Source organism: Phyllosticta citriasiana, assembly GCF_038021145.1.
Source record: "Phyllosticta citriasiana strain CBS 120426 chromosome Unknown IWZ02scaffold_18, whole genome shotgun sequence".
In the NCBI taxonomy this organism is placed as follows: Eukaryota; Fungi; Ascomycota; class Dothideomycetes; order Botryosphaeriales; family Phyllostictaceae; genus Phyllosticta; species Phyllosticta citriasiana.
Window position 1 is genome coordinate 310924 of NW_027117295.1, and position 24539 is coordinate 335462.

The 24539-nt window shown below is 55.6% G+C and overlaps 13 protein-coding genes across 13 annotated transcripts; 4 read left to right on the forward strand and 9 right to left on the reverse strand.

Annotated features, from left to right (window-relative positions):
* Positions 1-904: 904 nt before the first annotated feature.
* On the reverse strand, positions 905-2050 carry IWZ02DRAFT_386085 (Pex12 amino terminal region-domain-containing protein; the record flags this gene model as incomplete). The annotated part of the gene is made up of 1 exon (XM_066765445.1): positions 905-2050. The coding sequence occupies one exon, from the start codon at positions 2048-2050 to the stop codon at positions 905-907; it is 1146 nt and encodes a 381-aa protein (XP_066618249.1).
* Positions 2051-2109: 59 nt separating this feature from the next.
* On the reverse strand, positions 2110-4358 carry IWZ02DRAFT_111555 (cytochrome P450 14a-demethylase). The gene is made up of 4 exons (XM_066761372.1): positions 3983-4358; positions 3733-3930; positions 2596-3657; positions 2110-2547 (listed from the first exon to the last, which is right to left on the reverse strand). The coding sequence occupies exons 1-4, from the start codon at positions 4226-4228 to the stop codon at positions 2485-2487; spliced, it is 1569 nt and encodes a 522-aa protein (XP_066618250.1). The 5' UTR covers positions 4229-4358; the 3' UTR covers positions 2110-2484.
* A 758-nt stretch (positions 4359-5116) lies between these two features.
* Positions 5117-7330, reverse strand: IWZ02DRAFT_494594 (kinase-like domain-containing protein; the record flags this gene model as incomplete). The annotated part of the gene is made up of 4 exons (XM_066770040.1): positions 5117-5962; positions 6009-6604; positions 6657-7221; positions 7274-7330. The coding sequence occupies 4 exons, from the start codon at positions 7328-7330 to the stop codon at positions 5117-5119; spliced, it is 2064 nt and encodes a 687-aa protein (XP_066618251.1).
* Positions 7331-7720: 390 nt separating this feature from the next.
* IWZ02DRAFT_494595 (uncharacterized protein) lies at positions 7721-8534 on the forward strand (the record flags this gene model as incomplete). Its single annotated transcript, XM_066770041.1, has 3 exons — positions 7721-7849; positions 8077-8292; positions 8346-8534. The coding sequence occupies 3 exons, from the start codon at positions 7721-7723 to the stop codon at positions 8532-8534; spliced, it is 534 nt and encodes a 177-aa protein (XP_066618252.1).
* Positions 8535-8754: 220 nt separating this feature from the next.
* Positions 8755-9481, reverse strand: IWZ02DRAFT_494596 (uncharacterized protein; the record flags this gene model as incomplete). The annotated part of the gene is made up of 3 exons (XM_066770042.1): positions 8755-9078; positions 9125-9338; positions 9399-9481. 3 exons carry the CDS (start codon positions 9479-9481, stop codon positions 8755-8757), a joined length of 621 nt encoding a protein of 206 aa, XP_066618253.1.
* A 216-nt stretch (positions 9482-9697) lies between these two features.
* IWZ02DRAFT_409912 (WD40-repeat-containing domain protein) lies at positions 9698-11485 on the forward strand. The gene is made up of 2 exons (XM_066765706.1): positions 9698-10354; positions 10435-11485. The coding sequence occupies exons 1-2, from the start codon at positions 10132-10134 to the stop codon at positions 11325-11327; spliced, it is 1116 nt and encodes a 371-aa protein (XP_066618254.1). The 5' UTR covers positions 9698-10131; the 3' UTR covers positions 11328-11485.
* An 839-nt stretch (positions 11486-12324) lies between these two features.
* Positions 12325-14522, reverse strand: IWZ02DRAFT_437176 (mitochondrion biogenesis protein; the record flags this gene model as incomplete). Its single annotated transcript, XM_066766592.1, has 2 exons — positions 12325-12459; positions 12534-14522. The coding sequence occupies 2 exons, from the start codon at positions 14520-14522 to the stop codon at positions 12325-12327; spliced, it is 2124 nt and encodes a 707-aa protein (XP_066618255.1).
* Positions 14523-14716: 194 nt separating this feature from the next.
* Positions 14717-15770, forward strand: IWZ02DRAFT_464018 (pre-rRNA-processing protein PNO1). The gene is made up of 2 exons (XM_066768377.1): positions 14717-14884; positions 14936-15770. Exons 1-2 carry the CDS (start codon positions 14809-14811, stop codon positions 15613-15615), a joined length of 756 nt encoding a protein of 251 aa, XP_066618256.1. The 5' UTR covers positions 14717-14808; the 3' UTR covers positions 15616-15770.
* Positions 15771-16592: 822 nt separating this feature from the next.
* IWZ02DRAFT_437179 (uncharacterized protein) lies at positions 16593-16919 on the reverse strand (the record flags this gene model as incomplete). Its single annotated transcript, XM_066766593.1, has 1 exon — positions 16593-16919. The coding sequence occupies one exon, from the start codon at positions 16917-16919 to the stop codon at positions 16593-16595; it is 327 nt and encodes a 108-aa protein (XP_066618257.1).
* Positions 16920-18094: 1175 nt separating this feature from the next.
* Positions 18095-19132, reverse strand: IWZ02DRAFT_494602 (uncharacterized protein; the record flags this gene model as incomplete). The annotated part of the gene is made up of 2 exons (XM_066770043.1): positions 18095-18408; positions 18799-19132. 2 exons carry the CDS (start codon positions 19130-19132, stop codon positions 18095-18097), a joined length of 648 nt encoding a protein of 215 aa, XP_066618258.1.
* Positions 19133-19397: 265 nt separating this feature from the next.
* On the reverse strand, positions 19398-19751 carry IWZ02DRAFT_494603 (uncharacterized protein; the record flags this gene model as incomplete). Its single annotated transcript, XM_066770044.1, has 1 exon — positions 19398-19751. One exon carries the CDS (start codon positions 19749-19751, stop codon positions 19398-19400), a length of 354 nt encoding a protein of 117 aa, XP_066618259.1.
* Positions 19752-20185: 434 nt separating this feature from the next.
* IWZ02DRAFT_437183 (uncharacterized protein) lies at positions 20186-21420 on the reverse strand (the record flags this gene model as incomplete). The annotated part of the gene is made up of 2 exons (XM_066766594.1): positions 20186-20632; positions 20671-21420. The coding sequence occupies 2 exons, from the start codon at positions 21418-21420 to the stop codon at positions 20186-20188; spliced, it is 1197 nt and encodes a 398-aa protein (XP_066618260.1).
* A 336-nt stretch (positions 21421-21756) lies between these two features.
* On the forward strand, positions 21757-23935 carry IWZ02DRAFT_111754 (GLUT4 regulating protein TUG-domain-containing protein). The gene is made up of 2 exons (XM_066761373.1): positions 21757-21791; positions 21945-23935. Exon 2 carries the CDS (start codon positions 22164-22166, stop codon positions 23820-23822), a length of 1659 nt encoding a protein of 552 aa, XP_066618261.1. The 5' UTR covers positions 21757-21791; positions 21945-22163; the 3' UTR covers positions 23823-23935.
* Positions 23936-24539: the final 604 nt, after the last annotated feature.

Genomic DNA, 24539 nt, shown 5'->3' on the forward strand with positions numbered 1-24539 from the left:
CCTACTATACCTTGCACCGTTCGCCGTTCACCGAGCAAGCAGGTGGGCAGGCAAGCGAGTTTGCTTGATTTGCCATTGCCGTCACCAAGCTAGCACCACACACGGAGCCGATTGCGCTGGTTGATCGATCAATTGCACGATTGATTGATTGGTTGGTTGATGGTTGCACGACGATCACCCGACTACCACGCGTATCCAAGCACGGAGCCACCAGGTAGGTGCACAGGTCAGACAGACAGACGGAACGAACGAGCGAGTCGAGACGCTCTCGCTCGCACTCACTCAGTCTCATCATCATTCAGGCCACCCAATTCCAGGCAATCCCAGAGTCCGCCAGGCCATGGCTGAATTACATACCTACTACCCACACCACCACCTTCCGCCCTCGGTCCACCCAATCCCGCCGTTCCAAAATACGGCGCCGGATACGGAGAGGTTTAGGGTAGGAAAACGGATACGCCGCGCCTTATTCCACTCCCATCCCAGCACGGCAGCCCTATCGAAACTCCGTATTCCCAACGTTTCCTTCCCCCATTTCCATACCGACGGTCGTGGGATCCGGTGGTCTGGTTTGGTCTGGCAGAGAAATGGTGATTCAGTGGTGTAGGCGCGCAGGTAGCTGCCTGTCAAGCCAGCTAGCCAGTGCATGCGTGCGTGCGCGTGTCCGTCCAGTGTAGACTTCTGCAGGCAAGCAGGCGAGCAAGCAAGTTCCATGTCGCGCCGCGGTCGTGTGCTGCCGGCTGCCTGGCACCACTCGAGGCGAGGGTAGGACGGGTTGGATGATGGATTGTTGGATAGATAGCTGTTGCTGCGCTGCTGGCTGGCTGGCTGACCGTCCTTGCTATGCTCGTGGACAGAGAAGAGTCGTCTTCACCATCTCATCCAAAAAATATGGCAAAACCCTTCAACACCTCAACGGCAGCACATGCTGCGCAAGACAGCTCTGGCGGCAGAGCGGGCAATCCGGTCGCTCGCGGCACCAGTCGCCAATGCAGCCCCAGCAAAAGACGTGCCCGCACGTCGTGACGGCCGGATCCTTCATCTCCTCCAGACAGAGCGTGCACTTGCGCTGCTGGCGGGCGGGGATCCACGCCATGGTGTCGGTATTAGCGAGGTCGTAGCGGGGAGTCTTGAGGACTGGCGTGCGGGTAGCGTTTGCGATGCGGCGGGTTTGCTGCTCCGACGATGATGACGGCGACGAGGACCCGCCGCCGTTTGTGGTTTCGAACAGCAGCGCGTTGTTGGCGCTGTAGTCGGCGGCGTTGAGGCTGACTTCGACGCCGTGGTCGAGCACGGCCGTGCCGCCGACGGCCGCGCCCGCGTTCGCGACGCTGACGAGCGAGTTGTGGACGTGGAGGTAGCCCTGGACCGCCAGCTGCAGGACCAGCAGCACGCCCAGGACTTCGTAGCCGACGCGCTGCTCGCCGGGCCCGTCTTCGACCCGCCGCGTGAAGATGTAGCGCAGCCCGACCAGGCGTTTGCCAATCTCGTAGTAGGCGCCAGAGAAGTAAAAGACGGCCAGACTGACCGCGTATACGGGCGCCGGCGACGTGATGGTGTCGAGGTTGGCGAGGAGGTACTTTTGCAGCCGCAGCGCCACGGTCTTGTTGTCCTTCTTGCCATCCTTCTCTTTCGGACCGGTACCCTTCTTTGCCGCCCGCCTGAGCCTTCCCTCCAATTTCGCCCTGAGCCTCCTCCTCAGCGCCGGCAGTACGCGCCCGAGACCATACGGCACGAGCACGCTGGCAACAATGTAGGCCGCGCGCCTGGCCACGCTCGGCAGGCGCAGCGTGTCGTCCTCGACCTGCACAATGTCGCAGTATTCCTCGCCGAGGGTGCGGTTGCCGATGAAGGTCGTCAGGCCCAGGTACAGCAGCTCGGCGACCGTCTTGGTCTCGGTGGTCCAGGCGTGGGCGACCCGGACGCCGCGCAGCTTGCGCACGAGGGCCGACAGCTGCTCGAGCAGCACGGCCGAGAAGTAGGCATCCTTCTGGTGCGAGCGGATGATGTCGGGGGCCGCCGCGAAGGGATAATGCGTGGTGGACGTCATGGCCGTCGTCTGGGCATTGTCTGGAGAGTTGCTGCCCGTGGTATTGTTGTTCCAAGTAGCAGCGCTCGGCTGCGTCATGGGAAAGTATAAGAAGGCCGCCTCGGCTCAGGCCGGGCAGTGTCCGCCCCGCGCCCCGCGGAAATTTTTGCCGGAGCCTGTCGACTCAAGTTGGCTGGCTGGCACCAAGGCGGACACTTGGCTGGATGTGTAGAGGCCCAGACTGCAGGACGCACATGTGGCCATCGCCAGGAGACTGGGTAGGGCAGAAGTATCCATTCATTAAGATTAAAAACTCTGTACAGACGTCGTCTCTTGGACGGCTGCCAATCTACGTATGCTCGCTGTCCCTGTCCCAAGAATCAGACCCACCTTTCTTCGTCAAAACTTCATCGCCATGCCTGGTCCGGCAATGCAAATGGATTCGTATGCTTTGTCTAATGCTTCTCTCTCCTCTCCCACTCGACAACGGCGGGACGCATGGGCTGCGAGAACAGGGACTGCAAACGTTAGCAGCACGGCCTTCAACCCGTCGATACAATGCTTACCGAGTAGTCTGTGCCAACCACGTTGGCCGAACCATCCAGATTCCTGAACTTGAAGACGCGCACCATGCTGGCCAGAATCGTCTGCAGCTGCACGTACGCAAACTGCTCGCCGATGCACCGGTGTCGGCCCGCTCCGAAGGGAAGATAGGGGCTGTTGGTGCCCTTGGACACCATGCCGTATCCGTAATCAATCTGCTCACCATCATCCTGCGCCTCGGTTTCGCCGTCCCAGCGGTGGGGCTCCCACATTTCGGCGTTCGGGAAGTGCTCCTCGCAGGTGGCCGTAACGCCAGGCGAGGCCAGCACGTCGTGAGAAGTCGGAATGGTGTAAACCTTGCCATTGGACTGGATCTGAAGAGTCGACTTGACCTTGCGCATGATGCTGTGAATGGGTGCGTGCAGGCGGAGAGTCTCCTTGACGACCTGGGCGTGCAGGCGGAGCTTGGCAACATCCTCGTGCTTGATCGCCGGAAGATCCTCTCCAAGAACCCTCTTTTGTTCCTCGAAAAGCTCCTCGGTAATGTCGGGGCGGGAAGCCAGACGGAGGATGATCCACGAGATGGTAGACGAAGACGAGTGCTGACCAGCCATGAGCAGAGCAATCATGATGCAGGCAATCTCCTCGTCAGGCAGCGGAGTGCCGTTCTTGTAGGTCGAAGCCATCAGGTTCCAAATCATGTCCTCCGAGTCCTTTTCGACCTTGCCTTCCCGCCTGGCGCGGATAATCTCAGTGTAGACCTCGACCATCTTCTTGTGTGCGGCATCACGGCGCCTGTTGTGCGGCAGCGGAGCACGCGAAAGCTTGAAGTTGATTGGAACGAAACCCATGTCAAGGTCGTGGTACAGGTCGGCAAAGGAGGCGTCAAACTTTTGTCGCACCTCCTTACCCTGCAGCGAGCGCGAAGCGGTGAAAATGGTAACCTGGGCCATGGTCGTCGGCACGTCAAACTTGCCCGATGCGCCTTTGAAAACGGGAGTGCGTTTGATGTAGTCCTCGACCTCTGCAGTGATCAATTCGACGTAGGAGCGGAGGGCCTCCGAGGTCAGGCCAAACTTGACAAACTGCGACGATTAGCACAAACTTCCGCGACCTTTTTTTATTTTTATTTTTATTTTTTTTTTTCTGGTTCCTCGTACCTTCTTCTGCTCCATGAGCTTCGAGTTGGGACAGTCGTACACGACGCCCTTGCCGAAAACCGGGGTGGTGAGGGGGCTGTAAACCTCCTCGGCGTTGACATCCTTGAGCTTGCCATTGAGGATGAAGTCATTACCCTTGGTACCAAGGCAGACGGTGGTGGGCTTGCCGAGCAGCACAAAGGTAAAGACGTCGCCGTACTAATTGAGCGTCAGTACGCGCCGGCGCAGCAGAGGGGCGCGGTACACGGACCTTTCTGCGGTTTTCCGAAAAGAACTTGAAGGGTTCCATGCCGTAGGTCACGGTGCTTCCAATCCAAGGGAACCAGTGGAAGACGACCGGAGGACGGTCGCTCCTCTTGAACAGCAGCTGGCTGAGAACATTGAAGAAGACGGAGAGGAAGATGAAGGCAGCAAAAGCAGCAGAGGCCTTGGCAAGGAGGGAAGAGTCGGCGAAGCGCTCGACCACGGGGCCTGCGACGTTCCCAACGAGACCCATGGTGTTGAGCGTGGAGGATAGAGGGTAAGGTAGGAGAGCGGGAAGCGAAGGTAGGGACGGGAGGCGGAGGAATTATTGCACGTCAACGTCAGGTCAGGTCAGGTCGGGTCAGGTCAGGTACAGGGCGGGCGGAAAGTCGCCAAGGCGGTCAACGATGACCAGCGCTGTGCTGTGCAGTGCAGGCCCCACCCGCGCCCAAGTGGCTGAAGGAAGACGTTCGCACCTAGACAGCTGCTCACCTTAGGCCTCCAGTCGGGTCGTCGACCATTGCGTCAGGAGGCGCAAAGGGGCTCCGTTGCTCATTGTGTTCCTGACGGCCAAGGTGAAGCTCCGCGAGGGACGTCTAGACGAGCTTGGGAAGCTTCTTCGACCATAGACTTCTCGCCTCAGCAAAGTCCACGCCACAAACGGCACACGACGAAATGGTACGATTCTCATATTTGCCGGCTCACCATGATCCGATTTTCCGAACCTGCAGGCGGCCAATGGCCGCGCGTCCATTTTTCACCTCCATTCTTCACCTCCGTCAATCAGTCGCACACAACGGCGGCGCCTTGCCCCGCCACAAACGGGTCGACAACGGGAGCCCTTGCGGCTAAATGACACTATTTGCCATCCCTACATTAGCGTGCTCTCAACCTCCTCAAAATTGTCCCTGAAATGTGCTCATGAAAGCTCAAACAAACAAGCTTTTGGCGTATGAAACAAAAAAATGAAAACGCAAAGTCGCAAATCGCAAATCGCAAATCGTCGAGCAATTGCACCATTTTCCTGCGTCGGGCATAGCAATGGAACAAGCCGAACACCCCAACGCCGCGCCCGGACCACTCTGCTGACGCTCGACATCAAGTCGCACCACAGGAAAAGGAAAACGGAACTCTTGCAGACTTATTCCGCCTTTTTGGTTGAGTAATTGGACGTCTCATCACCAAACAGGAGAATGTCGCCCTTTCCGCCCGCCTCCATAAACTCTTCTGGAGCTCTGTGTTTGGTCGGCGTGTCCTCCTTTTCGGCTTTGCCGTTGCCAACCATGGCCTTGGCGTGCGCTGATGTCGCATAGTGCGCGCCGTTCCCATTGGTTTGGGAGGAACCATTCTTTTCATAAATCTTGAGCGGAGCGGCGTCTTCCTGCAACTCCACAACTTTGCTGACCCGAATGTCGTTGATGGCGCTGAGCATGGTGCGCTCCCGTTCCACCTTGCGCTTGGAAAAGTCGAGCCCGTCCAACGCCCCAGTGAGGCCATCTGTAGAGTCCATGCTCATGCCAGGATTCATGTTGTTCCGTGTCCAGGGGTGTTCAAGACATTGGTCAATCGTGTATCGCTCGTTGACGTCCACCGTTAGCATGCGGTCAATCAAGTCGAGCGCCGGATCTCCAACACTGTCCCAGTACGGGCTCGGGTAGTCGAAACGGCCCATCTTGATCTGTTGCGAGAGCGTGTACGGGTTATCCGGCGTGTAAAGCTCGTCCGAGAATGGCGGGAAGCCGCAAAGGCAAATGTAAAGCACCACGCCGAGGGACCAAATGTCGACAGCCTTGGTGTATCGACGGTGGTTTGAAGACTCAAGTATCTCGGGGGCAACGTAGGAAGGCGTTCCACAGAGCGTCGTGGTAAAGGACTCTTCTCCAATAATCTTGGCAAGTCCGAAATCGGCCAACTTTATTGTCAGATTTTTATCGCAAAGGAGAATGTTTTCTGGCTTGATGTCGCGATGCACAATGTTGCGGTCATGCTTTGGCGAGTTAGCATAATTTTTCGGTCAATACAAGCCAACTTACCAGGTACTTGACTCCCTGGAATAGCTGGACAAACACTCTTCGGGTCTCTGCCTCGCTAAGCTTGCCCTTCATGACAATCCAATTGAACAGCTCGCCTTCGGCAGCAAGTTCCAGCACCAGGTAGACGCCGTCAGACTCGTCAAAAGTATCCTTTAGACACAGCAACGAGGGATGGCTGACGGACATGAGCACCGCAATCTCCTGCTGTAGGCCTTCGACTCGTGAGCGCTCCGACGGTCCATTGCGCTTCTCAAACTTCTTGACAGCATACCGCATTCCAGTAGACTTTTCAATGCAAAGATATACAGACGCGAAGTGGCCCTTGCCGAGTTGCTCCTGGACGCTGTATTGTTGCCTGAAGCCGTTTGGAGCGCGGATGCTTCGCGGGTACCGAAAGGCGCACTTGGCCTCGTTGACAATGGAAATTTCATCGCCTTCGCGCAATTCCCGACGTTGGTTGCGGCCCAGGAGAGCGTCGTTCACAAAAGTGCCGTTTGCCGAGAGGTCTTCAAGAATGGCAACCGTACTACCAGTCTTGTTTTCCATGAAAATGACACAATGACGGTTCGACACGGTAGGAGCTTTGATGACGCGGTCTGGCAGTCGGAGTCAGCCCGCGGCCATGTATGAACCAAATCGGCCACTTACCGCACTCTCCATGCCGGCCAATGAGATAGCCACCGGCTGGAACACCCTCCTTTTTCTTCTTCTCGTAGTCTTCTTCCTGACGTTCAAGGGCCCCTGGCTTCATGCTCTCCTTGCCTGTGGCGACCGCTGGTGGTGCATGGGGCATTGGACATGCGCTACGCCGTTTCAATACCAGTGGGTCTCCAAATACCGTGTCCAAGGGCACCAAGTAGCCCCAAACACCCTCTGCCTCTTCATCTTGAACCTCGTGCCACGGACCAGGCGGGTATACAAACTGCGAATATGGTTGGGTGTCTGAAGGTGGCGAGGACAAGCCAGTGCCGCGGGGGGCAGAGTCGTCCTTGGGTCGCCCGGTGGCTGCTGTGGAAGGCTGAGGCGTCTGGCTAGGAGGAGTCACGGTCCCATCTTTGTAGTCGACTTCGGTAGCTGTTGAGCCTTTGTGCGTGACTGGTGAGGGAAAGGCGGCATTTTGTGTCTTGAGCGGTGTAGCCGGGTCGTGTTGAAGCCGAGTCTCTGCTTCTGTCCGAAGCTTCTTGGCCTCGGTTTCTTCTTCGCCTGCGGATTGCTGGAGCGTTGTCAGCAGAGAGGGAATGGACCACAGCGAGCGAGTGGCGTACCAAGGCGCGCTTCAATTGACTCTTTTCAGGCTGTGGAGCCAGTAGTTTGTCGGCCATGGTGAGGGCTGATTGCCGTTTTTGGACTTATGTTTAAGGCGGGCTCGAGCGCAGGAGAGTGAACTGGCAAAAAAGTGAAGGAGGATAGCGGGGCGATGGGGAGGCAAAATTATGTGGGCCAGGGAGAGGCGCGGTGGTGAGCAGGGAGGAGAGGAAGTGGGAGATGGAGATCTGGATTGGAGGTCAGAGGCGCTGGTCGAGTCGCGGCAGGGTCGCAGTAAGCATCGCCGTGGTAGGTACCTTAGCTACATAAGGTACGCTAAGCCGTGTACTTGGCGCACGCCCAAGGTCCGCCGCAGTCCGGCATCCCGGGGGTCCAGGCATTCCTGCACTGCATCGGCCCCGGCGATTCTCAATGTGAAACCATCACCTCTGAAATCGAGAGTGCGAATGTCCAAGGACGCGTTTCCGTCTTTGTCCTCGGACGCGTTTTCCCACGGCTGTCGCCAGCTTGCCGCCCGCTTCGACCGCTACGGCCATCTTCAGGATGCTTGGCACAGCGTCAAGCTCACCACTGACGTACGTCTGACGCCTGGCAACCCGTCTCCGTTTGCAGTTTGTTTGCAGCTTCCAACATTACAGCAGCAAGAAGGCCAGCTTGGCTTGCAAATTGTCCGCCGAATAAATGTGGACACCGTTTCGCACCCTCCGCCAAGTACTTCAACAGAGCAGTCATCTGATCAGGACGATGGCGACGAGGCAAGTCCGCTATGATGTTTGATATGTACCCGCACTCATCTGGCTAGGAAGCTCTCCCATGCCAGCCAAGCAGTCCCCAAGCCAGAGTAGAATACAGCATATATTCTTCGCCTTCGTACCGCGTGCCAGTGCTCTACATTGGCATCCAGGACTATGATGGTGGAGCAACGACGTCCATTGACAGAATGGGGGAGCTGCTCATTCCACCTCAATTCAAATCGCAGATAGAGAAAGTGGGCATAATCGGCGCAGTGAGCATGACGGTAAGTGGCACAAATCGGGAATACGCATCGAGTGCCGTGGTAACCCGCCATAGAATCACCCCGTGACAGACATGGCTGTGTTTTTCGTTCACCCATGCAACACGGCCGACGCGCTGGAAGCAGCCGCGTCAACCTTGAATCCAAGCCCGTTGGAATATCTCCAGTTATGGTTTGGAATCGTCGGTGCGTGCGTGGGCCTCGACTTTCCTTTGGCCTTGACTTCACAAGGTGGAAGCCATTGAGCGAGCAAACGGCGCGAGTCTCGCGGTCCTGCTTTGAGGGTATCAGAAGATTGCATAAACAAGAGAGACTCCGTAACTACCTTCCCAATCAAAACCCAGCGCGCGCAAACTGCCCAGTCGAGGTTGATATGCCGCCAATCCATGCTATCCCCGAACTTCCACCATGATTTTTTTGCGAGTCGTCGCCTTTGGCTCTATCAAGAGGCGCAGTCGTTCGTGATTAATCTTCATCAGACTCCTCCATGTCCATCTCGTCGTCTTCCTGCTCCTCTTCCTCTTGTGCTGGCGGGGCGTCGAGCTTCTGCCGCTTCGCTTGTTCGGCTGCTTCTTCGTCTGCGCGCTTCCGCTTCGCGTCGTCTGCATCGTGAGCGTCGCCATTGGTGGCTGGCGCGGCGGGGAGGGATGTGTGAGGGTTGTTGAAGATTGATTGCTGGAGAGAGGACTGTGTGGCTCCAGCGGACTGCTGCTGTCCTGGCTGGTCCAGCACATAAGTTCCGAGGAGCTTGTTGAAAACGTTTGACCTGCCTCTGGCGTAGGCAATGTTCTGCTCGTGTTAGCAGACCCTGAATCAGCGGTAGGCCTAGACATACAATCTTGCGCCCATGGAACTCAAAGCCCTGCAAAGCCTTCATGGCCATGCCTGCCTTCTCCGCACTTTGAAAGACAATGTGTGCTTGACCGCGCATTTTCTTATTTTTGACCGCGACGACGTCGATGACGGTGCTGTGGTTGCTGAAGAGCATGTATAGTTCGCGTTTCAGGTCATTCTTGAGCAGCTTGTCATTGAGGTTGTTGCAATACAGTCTGCAAGATGGCGTCAGCGAATGTGAATGGTATGGTCTTTGCGCAGTAGATAAAACGTACGTAGCACTGGGAGGGTTTTGAGGAGGAGGATTTTTGGCGGCCTTGGAGTTGTTCAGAGCGTTCATACGCTCAGTGTGAGACATGGCGGGCTGAGAAGGAGCGTAGAAGCGGGGACGAAGGACTCGAATGTGGGAGTGGAGTGCGGCTCTTGTGAGTAGGCTGGGCGTGGTAAAGTTGTAGGGGAACGCGACAAGCATCCGGATGTTGAAGCTAGGCGTCGCGCACTGCACCCGATGTTTTTCCGGTAGGTAGTCGTGTGGCAGGCGGGAGAAAATGGCACAACACAACACCATGCGTCTCTCTGGGTAGGTCGAAAATGGTTCTGTCCAAGAAGCCTCACCCAACTTGGATTTGAGATGTTCTCGGCGAGAAGATTTCTGTAAAAAGTTCCAATGCCAAATCGGTTCCGGAAATCAAGGAGCTCTTCCTTTCAGTTCGTTATGATCTCGATTGAAGCTCCCAATCTCCTTTCCCCGTTCTGTAGCTGTAAGTTTCCAGCCAATTCGTTCATTCAAACTTCATCAGTGTACTTGGCAGCTGTCGGGTGTCAAAATAAAAGTCCAGGTCCATGGTCGAGCAAGTTGCCCCATTTGGCCTAGCTCAGGTCCCCGCAACAGGCGGCGTCATCGTGGAGCCTCCCGACACCTTCAATTGACTGCTCCTTATCCACACCCCACCACCACACTACACCCAGCAATAGTAGAGAGCTCCTCCTATTGCTCCATCCGCAACAATGGCTCCCTCCGAAGTCCACCACCTCTTCCACCACTCAATTGTCGACCATTCCTTCTCTGCCGACCGCCAGACCCTCGCCGTGACGCGCCAGAACAATGTCGAGCTGTACTCGCGCTCCGGCTCGCACTTTCAGCTCAGCGACGAGCTGGCTGGCCACGACAAAACCGTCACCGGTGTCGACATAGCTCCCAGAAGTGGCAAGATTGTGACTTGCTCTCAAGGTACGCATCACAACATCGCGAGCCGATTCAGGCCCCAGCCAAACCATCCCTGAATGCCCAACTGACCACCATTCCAACAGACCGCAACGCCTACGTCTGGGAGCCGACGCCCGCCGGCTGGAAGCCAACCCTCGTCCTCCTCCGCATCAACCGCGCCGCCACGTGCGTGCGCTGGTCGCCGTCCGAGACCAAGTTCGCTGTCGGCAGCGGCGCGCGCGTCATTGCTATTTGCTACTTTGAAGAGGAAAACGACTGGTGGGTGTCGAAGCACCTGAAGAAGCCCATCCGCAGCACCATCACGAGCGTCGCCTGGCACCCCAACTCGGTTCTCCTGGGCGCCGGGTCGGCCGACGGCCACGCCCGCGTCTTCTCCGCCTTCATCAAGGGCGTCGATCAACGCCCGGAGCCCAGCGCCTGGGGCGAGCGCCTGCCCTTCAACACCGTCTGCGGCGAGTTCCTGAACAATACGGCCGGATGGGTCCACGGGGTCGCGTTTTCGCCCTCGGGCAACGCGCTGGCGTTTGCCGCGCACGACAGCTCTGTGACGGTCGTGTACCCGTCGGCGCCGGACGCGCCGCCTCGCGCCGTGCTGAGCGTGACGACGCAGCTGCTGCCCTTTGTCGGCCTTATCTGGACCTCGGAGTCGGAAATCATCGCCGCCGGCTACGACTGCGAGCCGTACCGCTTCCAGGGCAACGAGGGCGGGTGGGCGCTGGCCGGCGCGCTCGAGAGCAAGGCTGCGCAGCCTGCCAGGCTCGGCGCTGGTGGCGGCGTCGAGGACGGTGGCGAGGAGAATGCCCGCCAGCTCTTCAAGCAGATGGACTTGAAGGGCAAGGTTAAGGACGACACTAAACTCCTGACCACCCACCAAAACAGCATCAACACGGTCAGAGTGTACCAGGAGGCCGGCGGCCGCGTTGCAAATTTTAGCACGGGCGGTGTCGACGGAAGGGTCATTGTTTGGAAGGCTTAGACGCTGAAATTGTGTCGTGGAACCGCAGGAGGACACGGCCATTTCATGTGGCAGGTCTTTTTTGCCCGTTGTTGGGCTAGATAACCAGATACCTATGAAAAGCGGAATCAAACTCTTGCAAGACTTGACAAATGCCAAATCGTTCTTTTGATCCGAAGTCCTGATTCCCCACGCTGCCGTGTCCGTGTCCGTTGTCAATTTACAACGGTACCTGAATGAGACGGACAAGAGCTTGAGAATGAACAAGACTACTTACTTGTGCGTAAGGTAGGTGATGAATTAGACCGACAGGCAGGCAGGCAGTGCGGCAGGTAGGCAACACCGAAAAGGGACGCTGGCAAAGGCGGCAGGCATATCATATCGTTTACACACACACACACACACACACACACACACACACACACCTCCAATAGCAGCAGCATCAGCAACCTCAGCAGCAACATTCTCATCATCACCCCTTCTTCTCTCCTCTCCTTTTCTTTCGCAGTTCAAGAATTGTATGCATAAAAAGGTGGTTCGACCCACTCACCCACTCACTGACTGCCTTTCTGTCTGATTGGTCTGGTCCTAAGGTATTCGACCGTTCCGTTGATCCATCCGTCTGTCCATCCATCCATCCGTGAGGGTGGTTGATCGATTGATTTGTTAATTCTCCATCCCAAGGTACCTTTGTTGTTAACAAGATGCCTGCCTGTAAGCCTGTAACGCCGTCGCTGGAGACATGAAGAAAGAGAGAGAGAGAGAAAGGGAAGGAAGGGAAGGAAAACAAAGAGCACTTTTAGGGTTCGAGGGTTGTTGAGTGTGTTGTTGCGGTTGATCGAGGGTAGTGGTAGGTGGCGAGAGGTTGAGGTTTGGAGAGGAAGTGTGATTGTAGGTGGAGGAGAAGAGCGAAGAGAGAGGGGGAACAGGATATCGCGTTTTCGGGAAGGAAACAATCAACTCCAGCGACTAGGCCGAGTATCATGTCAGTCCAGCGGCCGAATATTCACTCGACGCATCACGCAATGTTGCCCGCCAGCCCGATAAAAAGGGCCTGCGCAGCAAGCTGCAGCGTCCAGATGCCGACCTTTTTGAAGCGGCGCTTGCGCGTCTGGTGGTCGTCGTTGATGTCGCGGACGAAAGCTTCGTAGACCTGTGTTCATTGACAGTCAGCACCATTGCGAAAATTGTTTGTGAGAGGGGGACCAAAGGAGTAGAGCTGCTTACCTCTTTCGACAAGTCGTCCATCAACCCACTGTCGTAAGTGGACCATGAGCCGTCGAACTCGCTGACGCGCTTGACGACGCGGCAGTTGACTGGAATAAAGGTGCGCTTGGAGTTGATGTACGCGACAATGGGGCGGATGAGGGCGTTGTTGATGTACGAAATGTCGTTGGTGAAGAGAGGAACGGCGGCGCGCACGTCGTTGAGCTGCACACGTATATCCATGACGATGAAGCGCTTGTCATCTTCGCTCAGCGCCTGCTCTGTGCTGGGCAGCGTTTTCTTCTGGGCTTGGTCTTCGGAATCCTGATGCCCCAGCGAATCGGTGGCGTTTCGAGGAGCAGTGACTGTGGCTTCCATGCGGTCGTAGAAATCGGACATAACCTTGGCAATGCTCTCGTCGTTGTCGGTGGGAAACATGATGTCTGCTACAACGTCGACGTTGCCTTCGTGAATCCATCCAAAAGGGCCCTCGACGCCACGGTTCAGGTGGTCAATGTTGAGAGCGTCGATCCTGATTCGGCTGTGCTTTTTCCACTGGTTCGGCCCACCTTCCGAGTCGGTGCTGGACACGAGTTGACCACTGGAGTAGTTGTGCGTCTGTCGTGGATGAATGGTAAACAACGAATTGTCAAACGATCCCGACATGTTGTTGGCAGCCAAGAAGTCGTAGAATAGCCACTGCTTGCGCAGTTGGGGTAAGTCGCACGAGTAGATGCTGACTGGGAATGGCCGAAAGTCGTTTGGCTGGTAAATGGTGACGAGCAAATCCTCCATCTTGAACGAGTCCAACTCAAAATCACCAGGATTACGCTCGTGCTTGTATGTCCTTGGGTCAATGTATTCCTCGGGTGCCTTGAGGTGAGTCCGGTCCACGACGCCACGAACGCCCTTGATTTCCACATCCCTAAGGAGTCCCTTGCCATTGAAAAACTTGGTAAATGACAGCGTCACATTCACCGTGTCCATGGAAACGTCAAACTGGGTGTAGTTTCCGTCGTCTTTTTCTGTTGGCTCTTCACCAAAACGCTCCTTTGCTGCGGCAGCTGCGGCTGCGGCTGCTTGTTCTTGCGATCCCTTGCTGACTTGGGCCTGGCCTTGTCCTGGTCGTCTCGACACAAAGACATTTTTGAAGCAAATGACGCCATCACCCCATTTGGGAACAATGGCCGACTCGAAGACAACTTTGATGCCAGAAGACTTGGTGAGATAGTTTCCTATCCACCGGGCAAGAGTCTCTTGCGCAAACACGGTGTTCACCATGAAGATGATTAGGGAGAAGAAGGTGGTGGTTCCGATGATGACCCAAGCCAGGTGTCCCAGAAGAATCCACGAGAAAAATGCACTAATGTCGTCCATGTTGAATTTGCGCCCACTCCGGATGGAGAACCACTTGAAATGCACCTTGAACCTGGACCATGCTCCATTGGCGGCGGCGAGAAGTTCTTCTTTGCTAGGACGATGCGGCAGATGTGGCAGGCGATCCAGCAATTGTTTACTCGATCCAGCGCCAGCTGTTTCAGAAGTCTTCTTCACCTTTCCGTTTTGCGGCAGCTTTTGCTGGGATTCCTGTTGAATGGGATTGCCCTTGGGTTGGTTCCCATCGCTAACCGAACTCTTGTTCCGGCGGCTGAAGACGCCTCTTCGCCGTCGCGCAGTGTTGGAGGCAGATCTCGTCCATGACTTGGCTGCAATTTGGGCTATCCACGAGTCTTGTCGAGATTTGTGTGGCCAGCCGGCCGGGGATGGCGGAAAGCGTCCGGTTCCTTCGAATGACGTTGTCGTGGGACGCGAGAAAGTGAGCCGAGACGCGTGTTGCAGGCGCGACGAGGCGGCAAAAGGCCTCGAGTAGAATGATCTAGCGGAGATTGCCCAGTCCGGGGAGTTCTGGGGAAATGGTCGCGCAGCGCATGGTGATTGAGCAGTGCGGAGCAGGTCGACGATGGAAAGCGAGGTTCTTCCGCCGACCCGAGCGGCTACATGGCGACTCATTATCGAGAGTACGTGGACATGACGGACTGGAGGCTTCGTGAATGGAGGTCGCTGGGCGTGCGTCGGACTTGGTCGCAAAGGTGGGCGTGCGGTGGATTTCAGCCTGTGGCAGCATGAAGAGAGAATGACGCTGACGCGAAAAGCCGGGAAGAGATCGCTGTGCACGCGCTAGCTAGCGGAAGCACGGTCCACACCTTACTACTCACCGCGTTCGCTCAAAAGATTTCCAGCGCCAACCAAAACTCCACTCGCACATCGCCGCCAGTCCCTGAACAATCAACACACCATGCCTGCTCCGACTGCGCTGTTGCGTAACCCCGACGCTGTCGCCGAAGACAATGCCATGACCGACGTTCCCCAAGGCAAGAAATATTCCCACAATAATTTGCCGCCCTCTCTAACCTGTGATCCAGAAGGCGACGTCCCGCTTGATATCGATGCCATCGCAGAGCCCGCAGAGCCCGCCCAGAATGCCTCGGAAGAGATGCAGGTCGACACCGAAGGCCGCCCCCACTTTGCCCCTGCCAAAGACATTCCTCGAATCCTCAAGGTCGAAACGCGCAAGGTCCCCGTCCCGCCGCACCGCATGACGCCGCTCAAGGCCTCGTGGACCAAAATCTACCCGCCGCTGGTCGAGCACCTCAAGCTGCAGGTCCGCATGAACATCAAGAACAAGGCGGTGGAGCTGCGCAACTCGCGCCAAACGACCGACTCGGGGGCGCTGCAAAAGGGCGAGGACTTTATCAAGGCCTTTACGCTCGGCTTCGACGTCGACGACGCCATCGCCCTGCTCCGTCTCGACGATCTGTACATCGAGACGTTTGAGATTAAGGACGTCAAGACGCTGAACGGAGACCACTTGAGCCGCGCTATCGGCCGCATTGCTGGAAAGGACGGCAAGACGAAATTCGCCATTGAAAATGCATCCCGCACACGCATCGTGCTTGCAGACCAAAAGATCCACATCCTGGGCGGATTCAAAAACATTCACGTGGCAAGAGAGGCTGTCGTGTCGCTGATTCTTGGAGCGCCGCCTGGAAAGGTGTATGGCAACCTGCGCACCGTTGCCTCCAGGATGAAGGAGAGGTTTTAAGCGTGAGCAGCAATTTTCTGGACATGGAATGGCGTTGGTGGGTATAAAAATTGGCGTTAGGGTTAATGGCGGATGGATATCACGACACTCAGATACGATTTCTGACGGCACGCGCAAATCTGAATTGATTGGGATCATGATCCTCCAGGCATGAGTTCTTTTGCTCCATTGACCAATGCTTGTGTCCCTAATGGCCCCCATGGCCTCCCCCGTCGTAACCGCATTTGATTCCCTTGGACCTGAGATCTGTTAGATGGATTCAACACTCAGAATTGTCAGGCCGCAAGGCACCTCCCAATTGACTCTGCAAAGCACCATTTAGCCTTGTTTAGGTTGGTCGTCGCGGCCACAATGTTGTCGACGATCATCTCGACGTAGACGAATCCGCCATGCTCCATGTGAACGGTTCTCTGAATGGCGCTCCGGATTTCATGCGCCATTCTCTCGCAGAGCTCGTAATCCAGCAGCCTCACTTCTTCAATCAGGCGGAGGAGGCGATCGACAAGGGACTGGGTTTCTTTGTCGCTGAAATTGCTATCGTCCGTGTTGTAGAGATCAAGAACAATGTCTTCAAAGGGTTTGGTCTTTTTGCGTTGAGCCTCGTACTCGTCCAGGTCTCGGTTCTTCTCCATGGTTTGATTCTTGGTTGGTGTGCTTTCGAATGTGAGTGGTAAGATGTTGAGTGGAGGATGGAGAAAGCACACTTTTTGGACGCGGTTCTTGGTTCAAGGGTAGGTAGATGTTGCGCTGATGAAACCAAAACTGAGCGGTCTCTCATTTATATTCCCACTGAACCACATTACCCCATTCGAATGGTACTTCCGTGGTGAAACCAAGCCCGGTTCCTATCGAACAAACATAACAGGTCTCCAATGCTCCTCAAAATCACCACAACCACCTTCGCCCTAACACCTCAACCTCAACCTCCAGCAAAACAACCCACGGGCACGACACACATCCACGAGCCCCTTCGCCTCTCACTCCTCCATCCGCTTCACAACCGCCAAAAAATTCCCCATGACCAACCGAACTAGGTCAAAGCGGCCATGATGCGCCGAGACGCGAAAGCTCTCAAACGTCTTCTTGACGTCGGCGACGAGCTCCTCGCAGGCGTCGAAGGCCGGCGGCCGCGTCACGCGGTTGACCTCTCCGGCCAGGAGGCCGAGCTGCTCGAAGACGAAGGTGCGCTCTTCGCGGGTGAGCCCGTCGAAGGGGCGCAGACCGAAGTACATTTCGATGGCGAGTTCTTCGAAAAGGGCGACGCGTGAGTGCAGGTAGCGGTAAGATGTTAGGGTGTAGCTCATTTTGGGGGGCGGGTTGGCGTGGGTGGGTGGTTGAGCTATGAGAGCGAGGGGAGTGAGTGGCTAAGGGGCGAGGGAATAACAGACAATCTTGGGATATGAATTGTTTGCTTGGTTGCACGTTTGAAGGCAGTGGAATCTTCTAGTCGCCAGAGAAAATTATACACAGGGGAAAGCGGCCGCCTGAATTCTCTCCCATCTTCCAAACTATTTTTCCTGACCTAGGAAATTCGTGGCTTCACTGACTTTGATCGAGCAGAATATTCGAGACTCCGAGTATCTGCTACAACAGCGTATTTCTCCCATAATCCGCCCTAGACATGAACCATCTGGATCTGAGGATGACATCTCTACAAAAAAAAACCCTGACCAAACCCCTGACAGCCCTCCCCCACGTCCCCACGCCCACCAGCACCCCCTCACTTCTTCAACCCCCTCAAGTTCCTCGCCGTCTCCAAAACATCCATCATAACAATCTTGATGTACTCAAGCCTCCCGCTCTTCGCCATCGACGCCTTGAGCAAGCACGCCGTGATGTCCGTCACGAGCACGTCGCACGCCTCGTGCGGCAGATGGCACGCCTCGCGGGCAACGAGGCCGAGCTGCTCGACGATGAGCTGGTGCTCGTTGGCGGGCATGTTGTACCCCGGAATCTGTTGGTTCGAGAGGTCGTAGACTAGGTTTTCGAATTGCGCGGCTTTGGTGCGCTGCCTGCGGCATTCGCGGAGAATTGTGGCGTCCATGGTCTCGACTTCTGTGTGGAGCTGAAGGGTTGGAGTGGTGTTTGGATTGGTAAATGCACAGAGAGTGAGGGAGGGTTGCCTCAAGCGGAAATGGGTGGAAATGGTGAAATGGCAAAAGCTGCGTGTGTTGTGGCTGCTTAAATACTCTGATAAGTGCTTCTGTTGGCTTGAACTGACTGCAGAAACAATCAATCGGTCCCGCATCAATTACCCGGAATCAACTGTCGACGGAAATATTTACAAACCCGCTTTGTAATCAAACACTGGAATCGGGTTAAGCAGCAGAACATTCGGGATTGATGGTATCTGTTTAAAGACTTCCAGCTTCTATCACATCCCGCCCTGGGCATGAACCATCTGGATCTGACACAAAATCGACGGAACCCCATTCCGATCGAACTCCAACACTAATGCGTTCCTCAATGCCCATTGCTTTCACTTTGCCATACTCTTAACTGCAGCCAGAATATCCTCCAAGACCATGTTCATGTAATGGAAGCCGTCTGATGACGAGTTCGGGGCCTTTTGACTGGAACAATAGACATCCAATGCAATTTTTGCGCACACGCACGCAGCTTGAGGCTTGGTTTCGTGGGCGAGAAGTTTGATATCATCAATGATGTGTTGGCGATAGCTATCGCAGAGGCTGTTGAGGTTGGAGCCTTGAGCCAACAGATGACTGACGAGGTTTTCGAATATTTTGTCCCCCACGCCTTGGGTGTCGTATTGAGTGATTTCGTTCATGGAGCCTTTTCCCGTAGTCGATGTCAGCAGAGATTTTGAGGGCAGCAAGATGTTTATCCGAGGAGTTGAGTGAAATACAGAAGATGGGAGCGATGAAGTTGTGAACTAGAAGTGCTTTTGCCCCTATTATACATGCACAACACCGAAGGCCAGCCGCCACATATGTTTCCAGTAATCGAAAGCCCTAGTTAGCCCTTTTGGCAAGCGCACCTCTCACACAAATCAACTATGAACAGAATCCGAGAGACATCGATGAAGCAGAACATTCAAGATTTGTAGGTTGTATCTGTTCTACAACTCCTAGCTTCTAGCACAACATCCCCTTCACAACTTCTCCCGAAACATCCAGAAACACCCCCTTTCCCAATCCCGCAAACACCATCATCCCGCCACACTCCTCGCCGCATCGCAGATATTCCCAATCAACATCTTGAGAAAGTCGAAGCGGTTGTGACCCGCCGACGTCAAAGCACTCTGAATGACTTCCTCAATCTCCGTCGCAACCGTGTCGCAAAGCTGGAACGAAAAGAGCTTGGCTTCGCGCGCGAGGAGGCCCAGCTGTTCGAGCAGAAAGCGGCGCTCGTCCGTGTGGAGGTCGCCGATGTAGTCGCCAGTGTAGATGTTGAAGGCTAACATTTCGAAGCTGTGCGCCTTTTGGCGCTGTTGGCTGTACTTTTTTTCTGGGCTGATTTCATCAACGCTTGTGTCGGTGATGATTAAGTCGTCCATGCTTGTGTCGGTTGTGGTTAAGGTGAATGTGCGGGGGGTTGCGAGAGGAGAGAGGAGCCGAGTTGTCGAAACAGGGAACTTGGAAGGACGCCCGTAAAAGACAAGAGATGGCTGAAAGGCAGTTGAAAAGAAGAGTGCTGTTAGCTCTTTGATATATGTGCATCCCGCCAAAGAACCCTACTGATGCCACAATCGCAATCCAGCCCAAACACCGCGACAAATCCCAAGAACCCAACTCGCCATCCGCAAACCAAACTGCGCTCTCTCACTCAACCATGGCCATCCTGGGCCCTCCTCCCTCGATAGCTTTGACCGCGGCGACGATATCCCCCAAGACCAACTTCAAGTACTCCAAGCGCCCACTGAGCGATTTTCGGCAGCACTCGTCGACAGCTTTCGTGATGTCCTTGTTGATCTCTTTGCAAATGTTGACGGCAAGCGACCCGGCAGGCGCCATTCTGTCCATGGCCAGAAGGCCCAGTGTTTGGAGGACGAATAAACGCTCTTCGTCCGTGAGAGTTTCGAGTGAGGGAGCGCCGAGGTAGAGGTCCCTCGCGAGCCCTTCGAAGGGCGCGGCTTTGCTGCGTTGCCAGCGGTAGTTGGAGAGAGTTTTATTCATTGTGTTGATGGTGGTGTTTTGGGTACTCTCTAGACTGGAGAGATGCGGTGGCGAGGGTACTGGGGATTGACGTTTGAAAGAGAAGAGAGACAGTGAGTGTAGAAGGAAAGCAATTTTCTTGGATTTTTGAGAGGACTTCCACCGGAACGCCACTGTTTGCGCTTGCTGCAGGCGCGATACCACCCCCGCTCAGAAACAAGACAATTTTAAATGCAAACTTTTGAAAAGACCTCTGTAACCCTTTGCTTTCGTCAAACAGTGGAACTCAAAGCGGGCGATTCTCCATCGAATCACATGGGTCTCTCTTGATTCCATGAACAAACGACTGTGCGGCTCCTGGAGCAGGTTGATCAGGGCTGCTGTCAAAACGGCAACTTCTGCTCTTCAAGCACGCACGCACGTACGCATGCAAGACGCGAGCAGCGCAACTCACGCTACAAGCGCTTCTTGAAGAGGGGACCGTAATCTTCTTCCGCCAAGTCAGTCAACGCTGGTAAAGCTACGGGCTTGTGCGCTTCGGATATGGGCTCTGTCTGAGCGGCTTGATCAACGGAAGATTCTTGCGGGACGGAAGCAGAAGCATTGACGTCAGCTGCGGGTTTGGGCACTTCAGATAGTGGCTCCGTCTGGGCAGCAACTTGATCAACAGAAGACTGTTGTAGGACGGAAGTAGAATCATCAACATCAACTGCAGGCTTGGGCGCTTCGGATAGTGGCTTCGTCTGAGCGTCTTGATCGACGGAAGACTCTTGCGAGATGGAAGCAGAAGCATCGACGTCAGCTACGGGCTTGGGCGCTTCAGATAGAAACTCCGTCTGAGTAGTTGGATCAACGGTGGACTGTTGTGGGACGGAAGTAGAAGCATCGACGTCAGCAGCAGACTTGATGTTTAATGAAGGAATTCTTTGAGCATCCTTACCTTTGGCGTTGTTGATTCCGAGGTAGTCGTGTCGGCCGCTGAAGCCTGGTCGTTGGAGCGTTCCGGTGTCGTAGCTTTGGCGGATGAAGAAAGAGAAGGCTGAGGTTTTGTCACCCAAGTGGGTCGAACATATGTCAAGCCTTGGTTGCCGTCCGAGAGTTTTCCAGCTGATAAATTTGCATGCAGCAATCTTTCACCTCGGGACTTTGGTCTAGCAGAATCTGCAGCTGAGGATTCTGCAGCTGTGTGATCCTCGGCATGCTGCTGGAGCGAAGATTCTGACGCCAGGTTTTCTTGTTGCTGTGCTCTTGCGCTTGCATTGGACACATCCTTCATGGCCTTGATGATGTTGTGAAGCTGGTGCGGGTACACAATGCCCTGTTCCTTTTCCAACAGCCTTATAACTGTGGCTTGCGCCGCGGAACAGACGTCCCACGGCGCCTCTTGCGCACATTCTGACATTTGCTTCAGGTATGGCAACATGTAGTTTTGCACGGTTCGCAGATGTTGATGGTGCGGCGCATTATCAAAGTTCCAACGTCCCTGGAGCCTTGGGAGATATTTGCCCGCTCGAATCTCATTAATGAGGTCATCAAAGAGGGCGGATCGTTCCAGTTGACTGCGAAATTGGTCCTCCCATTTTTTCTTGGGGCCTGCCTGCTTGGATAACCATTGCCTGAACGCGGGGGTTTTTCCAACAAGCTGTCGAAGTGCAGGACGACGAGGGGTCTTGAATAGGGCGGAAGCCATGGCAAAGTCGTATAGAAACTTGGAGTCTTGACGCAGGCGTAGGTTGAATGTCCAGGTCCAGGTGAGAGGTGGTTGTTGTCGGACAAAATTCGGATGCAACGTTGTTCGTCCGTCTCGATGCTCTGTTTGAGGATCGAATTCCTTGCGACCCTCCTCCGGATCAAAGGAACAAAGAAAGTGTAGGAGGAGATTTGGAAGAAGAATTGGACTTTGCTTCTATTTGATGTCTGCCCAGAGTGTGGTATGTAGAGCATCCAAACAGCGCACAGGTAAACAGCATGAATGGAAGGGACCTGAAGTAATGGCGTTGGTGACCAAACAGGCGCGATGTCGTTGGCTTCACGTACAACTGATGTCTCAACGGTTGCCATGTAATCATCAGAATCCGAGCAACTTGAAGACGTTCGATGAGATTCCGCTCTCTGGGGTGTCCGGTCCCTCCGACTGCTGCCACTTCGGAGCTCCACTTGCATCGTCTTCCCTGCCCCGCGACATCACCACCTCAATCCTAACCCTGCGACTAGTCTTTCCTCTGCAATGCGGTACCTTTCCGGCATCACTGCGACCAGACAAGAGAAAAGCATCCTCCTCATTCTGGCCCATTCCTACTTCATCCTCGTCGCCGCCCGCAACATTCGCGAGACCCATCGCCGCCACTCGCCCGACTGCTCGAGCTCGCGAGCGCTCGACCTGATCCACTACTCCATCATCGCCGTCAGCTCGCTCTTTGTCGTGCGCGCAGGATGGCGTCTCACGTCGTAGTCGTCGACTCTTCTGCCCGCAGGGCCACCATCAGGACCACTCCAGCAAAAGCTCTCAGCGACGTCTTGCAAGAAGCCTGCACCAAGTTTGGCATCCGCGCCGATAACTACACGCTGAAATACAACAACAAAACCGTCGATCTCTCGCGTACCATTCGTCTGGCCAATCTCCCCCAGGGCGCTAAACTCGACCTCGTCCAGGGCTCTCGTTCGCCTGCCGTCGTCAATGTCGCCCTGCAGCTGGAGCAGCCCGGTCAGCGCCTTACCCACAAATTTCCGAGCAATACATCGCTATGGCAGGTCCTTCGCGTCTTTGAGACAATTGCGCCGGCGGAGCAAAAGGTCAACCTGACCCAGCGTGGTAGAGCGGTCCAGAATGCGGGCAGCTCCAGCGCTGGGCGTCTTCACTACGAGATACCCTCTATAAACATCATGGGGCGGGAACTAAGCACGTTTTTGGATCTCCAAAAAACGTTGGGCCAAGTGGGACTTAATGGTGGCAGTGCGCTGTTGCGGCTGCAATTCAAGGACAGCGGCGAGCCTCTCGAGAAGGCCATGATGGAAATAACAGATTATTTCAAGAGCCTCGAGTCTGAAGAGTCAACGGAGAAACAGACGGGCGATTCTCAGGCCGGCTCTGCTGGAGATGCTGCTCCAGCGCCAGCGCCAGCACCGCCAACATTGGAGCAGGACAAGGCTGTGGACGAGTCTCAAACATCGGACCCAAGCTCAACAATGGACGTCGACACTCCTGCAACCAACACATCCTCAGCCCCCGCTGCCACTGCTCCGCCTCCCACGACCGAACCCACCAGCTCCAACAATGTCGCGAAATCCTCATCCACAGCCACAGACACGCCCAACACCGAGCAAGAGCCCTCGAAACCCCAGATCACCGACCCGTCAACCCGCCCCATGACCATCTTCTTCCCTCCGTCTTCTTCGACCCCAACCGCCGTTCTCTCAGCCACCTTTGACGAATCCGACTATATTCCCACAATCGAGCACGCCAAATCGCACCAAGCAGCTCTGGCCAGCGCAACGCGCAACCAGCGCCTCGCATCAGACGCCGAGCTTGCCGCGCGCGCCGAAGCCGCAGCTGCGCACAGGGCCGCCGTCGCAGGCGTCACGGTGCGGGTGCGCTTGCCCGACGGACACCAGCTCGAGAGCCGCTTCGGCCGGGACGAGACGGGCAAAGACCTATACTCGTGGGTGCGCGGCCTGCTGGCCAGCAGCGCGGACGAGGGGGCGCGCTTCGTCGTGCGGTACAACAGCCCGGAGAACGCGCGGCTCGTCACCCTGCCCGACGACGCGGCCGTCAAGCTCGTCCGCGACTTGGGGCTCGAGGGCCGCGTGCTCATGACCATGAGCTGGGATGACGGCGCGAGCGTCGCGGTGAGGCGCGGGCCGGTGCTGGCGGACAAGTGGGCGCGCAGAGCTACTGAGTTGAAGGTCAAGGACCCGGGTGCTGAGGCTGCGGCTGCGACTGCGGCTGCAGCTGGTGGAAACACACTGGGTGCGGCTGGTGCTGCGGATGCGGATGCGGAGAAGAAGAGTAAGAAGGGACCTAAGAGTGCGGAGGAGAAGGAGAGTAAGCTGAGGGGCATCTTGGGCAAGGGCTTGTTCGGGAAGAAGAAATAGGGTGAGGAAGTGGGGTTATCGAGGGCTGGTGTAGGCCCGGCTGTTGTTCGTTGCATCTCCACCGTAGATGAATCGGAGACAAATAGCAGGCGAGGCAGCATGCATGTATGTACGCATGATTAGAATAGGATGAGATGAAGGGACAACATGAAGTCAAATCGGCTTTTGAACCGTGAAAGCACAGCTGCTCGTTGCAGAATCAAACTAATTGACACGCTCAAAGCCTTCAAGTCACAGGAGCAAGAACTGAGGGCTGGCTGAAGGTACCCGTCATGACTGAACAAGTACATGTAACGGACAGCAAAGGCAGCGAATGAAGGGTACAAAGTGCATAGTAACGTAGACAGCTACCGTCTGGTTCGCCTATTCACTCCAGCCGTCGAGTTCCCGTTGGTAGCGTACAACAAGGCCAAGAGGAGAGGCTTGATCCATCTGGATAGCTGGTAAGAGAGCAAGGAAGCGCTGCAATGCATTTGCCGCTGGGCACGAAAGGGCTGGTTTGTTGGCGAACGCTCGAAGGGAGGGTGTGTTGAGTCGGGAGGAGATTGCTCGACGAGTGGCGTGCTGTGGTGCTGAGCTCGAGCAGAATTGTTGCGGGAGTGCGTCTGATGGTGGACTGGGTTGGAGCCATTTGGAGGCTAGGTGGCGGCTGCCGTGATTGATGAGCGATGCTCCTGGCGATGGCATGCGTGGTCTCGAGGGTGGATTCGTCTTCGG

What these genes read in the sequence shown, in the direction of transcription:
- IWZ02DRAFT_409912 (XM_066765706.1), top strand. Translation starts at nt 10,132, where the DNA reads ATGGCTCCCTCCGAAGTCCACCACCTCTTCCACCACTCAATTGTCGAC. An exon ending in GATTGTGACTTGCTCTCAAG is followed by an intron (nt 10,355 to 10,434) that starts GTACGCATCACA and finishes CCATTCCAACAG; the next exon opens with ACCGCAACGCCTACGTCTGG.
- IWZ02DRAFT_464018 (XM_066768377.1), top strand. Translation starts at nt 14,809, where the DNA reads ATGCCTGCTCCGACTGCGCTGTTGCGTAACCCCGACGCTGTCGCCGAA. An exon ending in CATGACCGACGTTCCCCAAG is followed by an intron (nt 14,885 to 14,935) that starts GCAAGAAATATT and finishes CCTGTGATCCAG; the next exon opens with AAGGCGACGTCCCGCTTGAT.
- IWZ02DRAFT_111555 (XM_066761372.1), bottom strand. Translation starts at nt 4,228, where the DNA reads ATGGGTCTCGTTGGGAACGTCGCAGGCCCCGTGGTCGAGCGCTTCGCC. An exon ending in TTTCGGAAAACCGCAGAAAG is followed by an intron (nt 3,931 to 3,982) that starts GTCCGTGTACCG and finishes ACGCTCAATTAG; the next exon opens with TACGGCGACGTCTTTACCTT. An exon ending in TGGTTGGCACAGACTACTCG is followed by an intron (nt 2,548 to 2,595) that starts GTAAGCATTGTA and finishes TAACGTTTGCAG; the next exon opens with TCCCTGTTCTCGCAGCCCAT.
- IWZ02DRAFT_111754 (XM_066761373.1), top strand. Translation starts at nt 22,164, where the DNA reads ATGGCGTCTCACGTCGTAGTCGTCGACTCTTCTGCCCGCAGGGCCACC.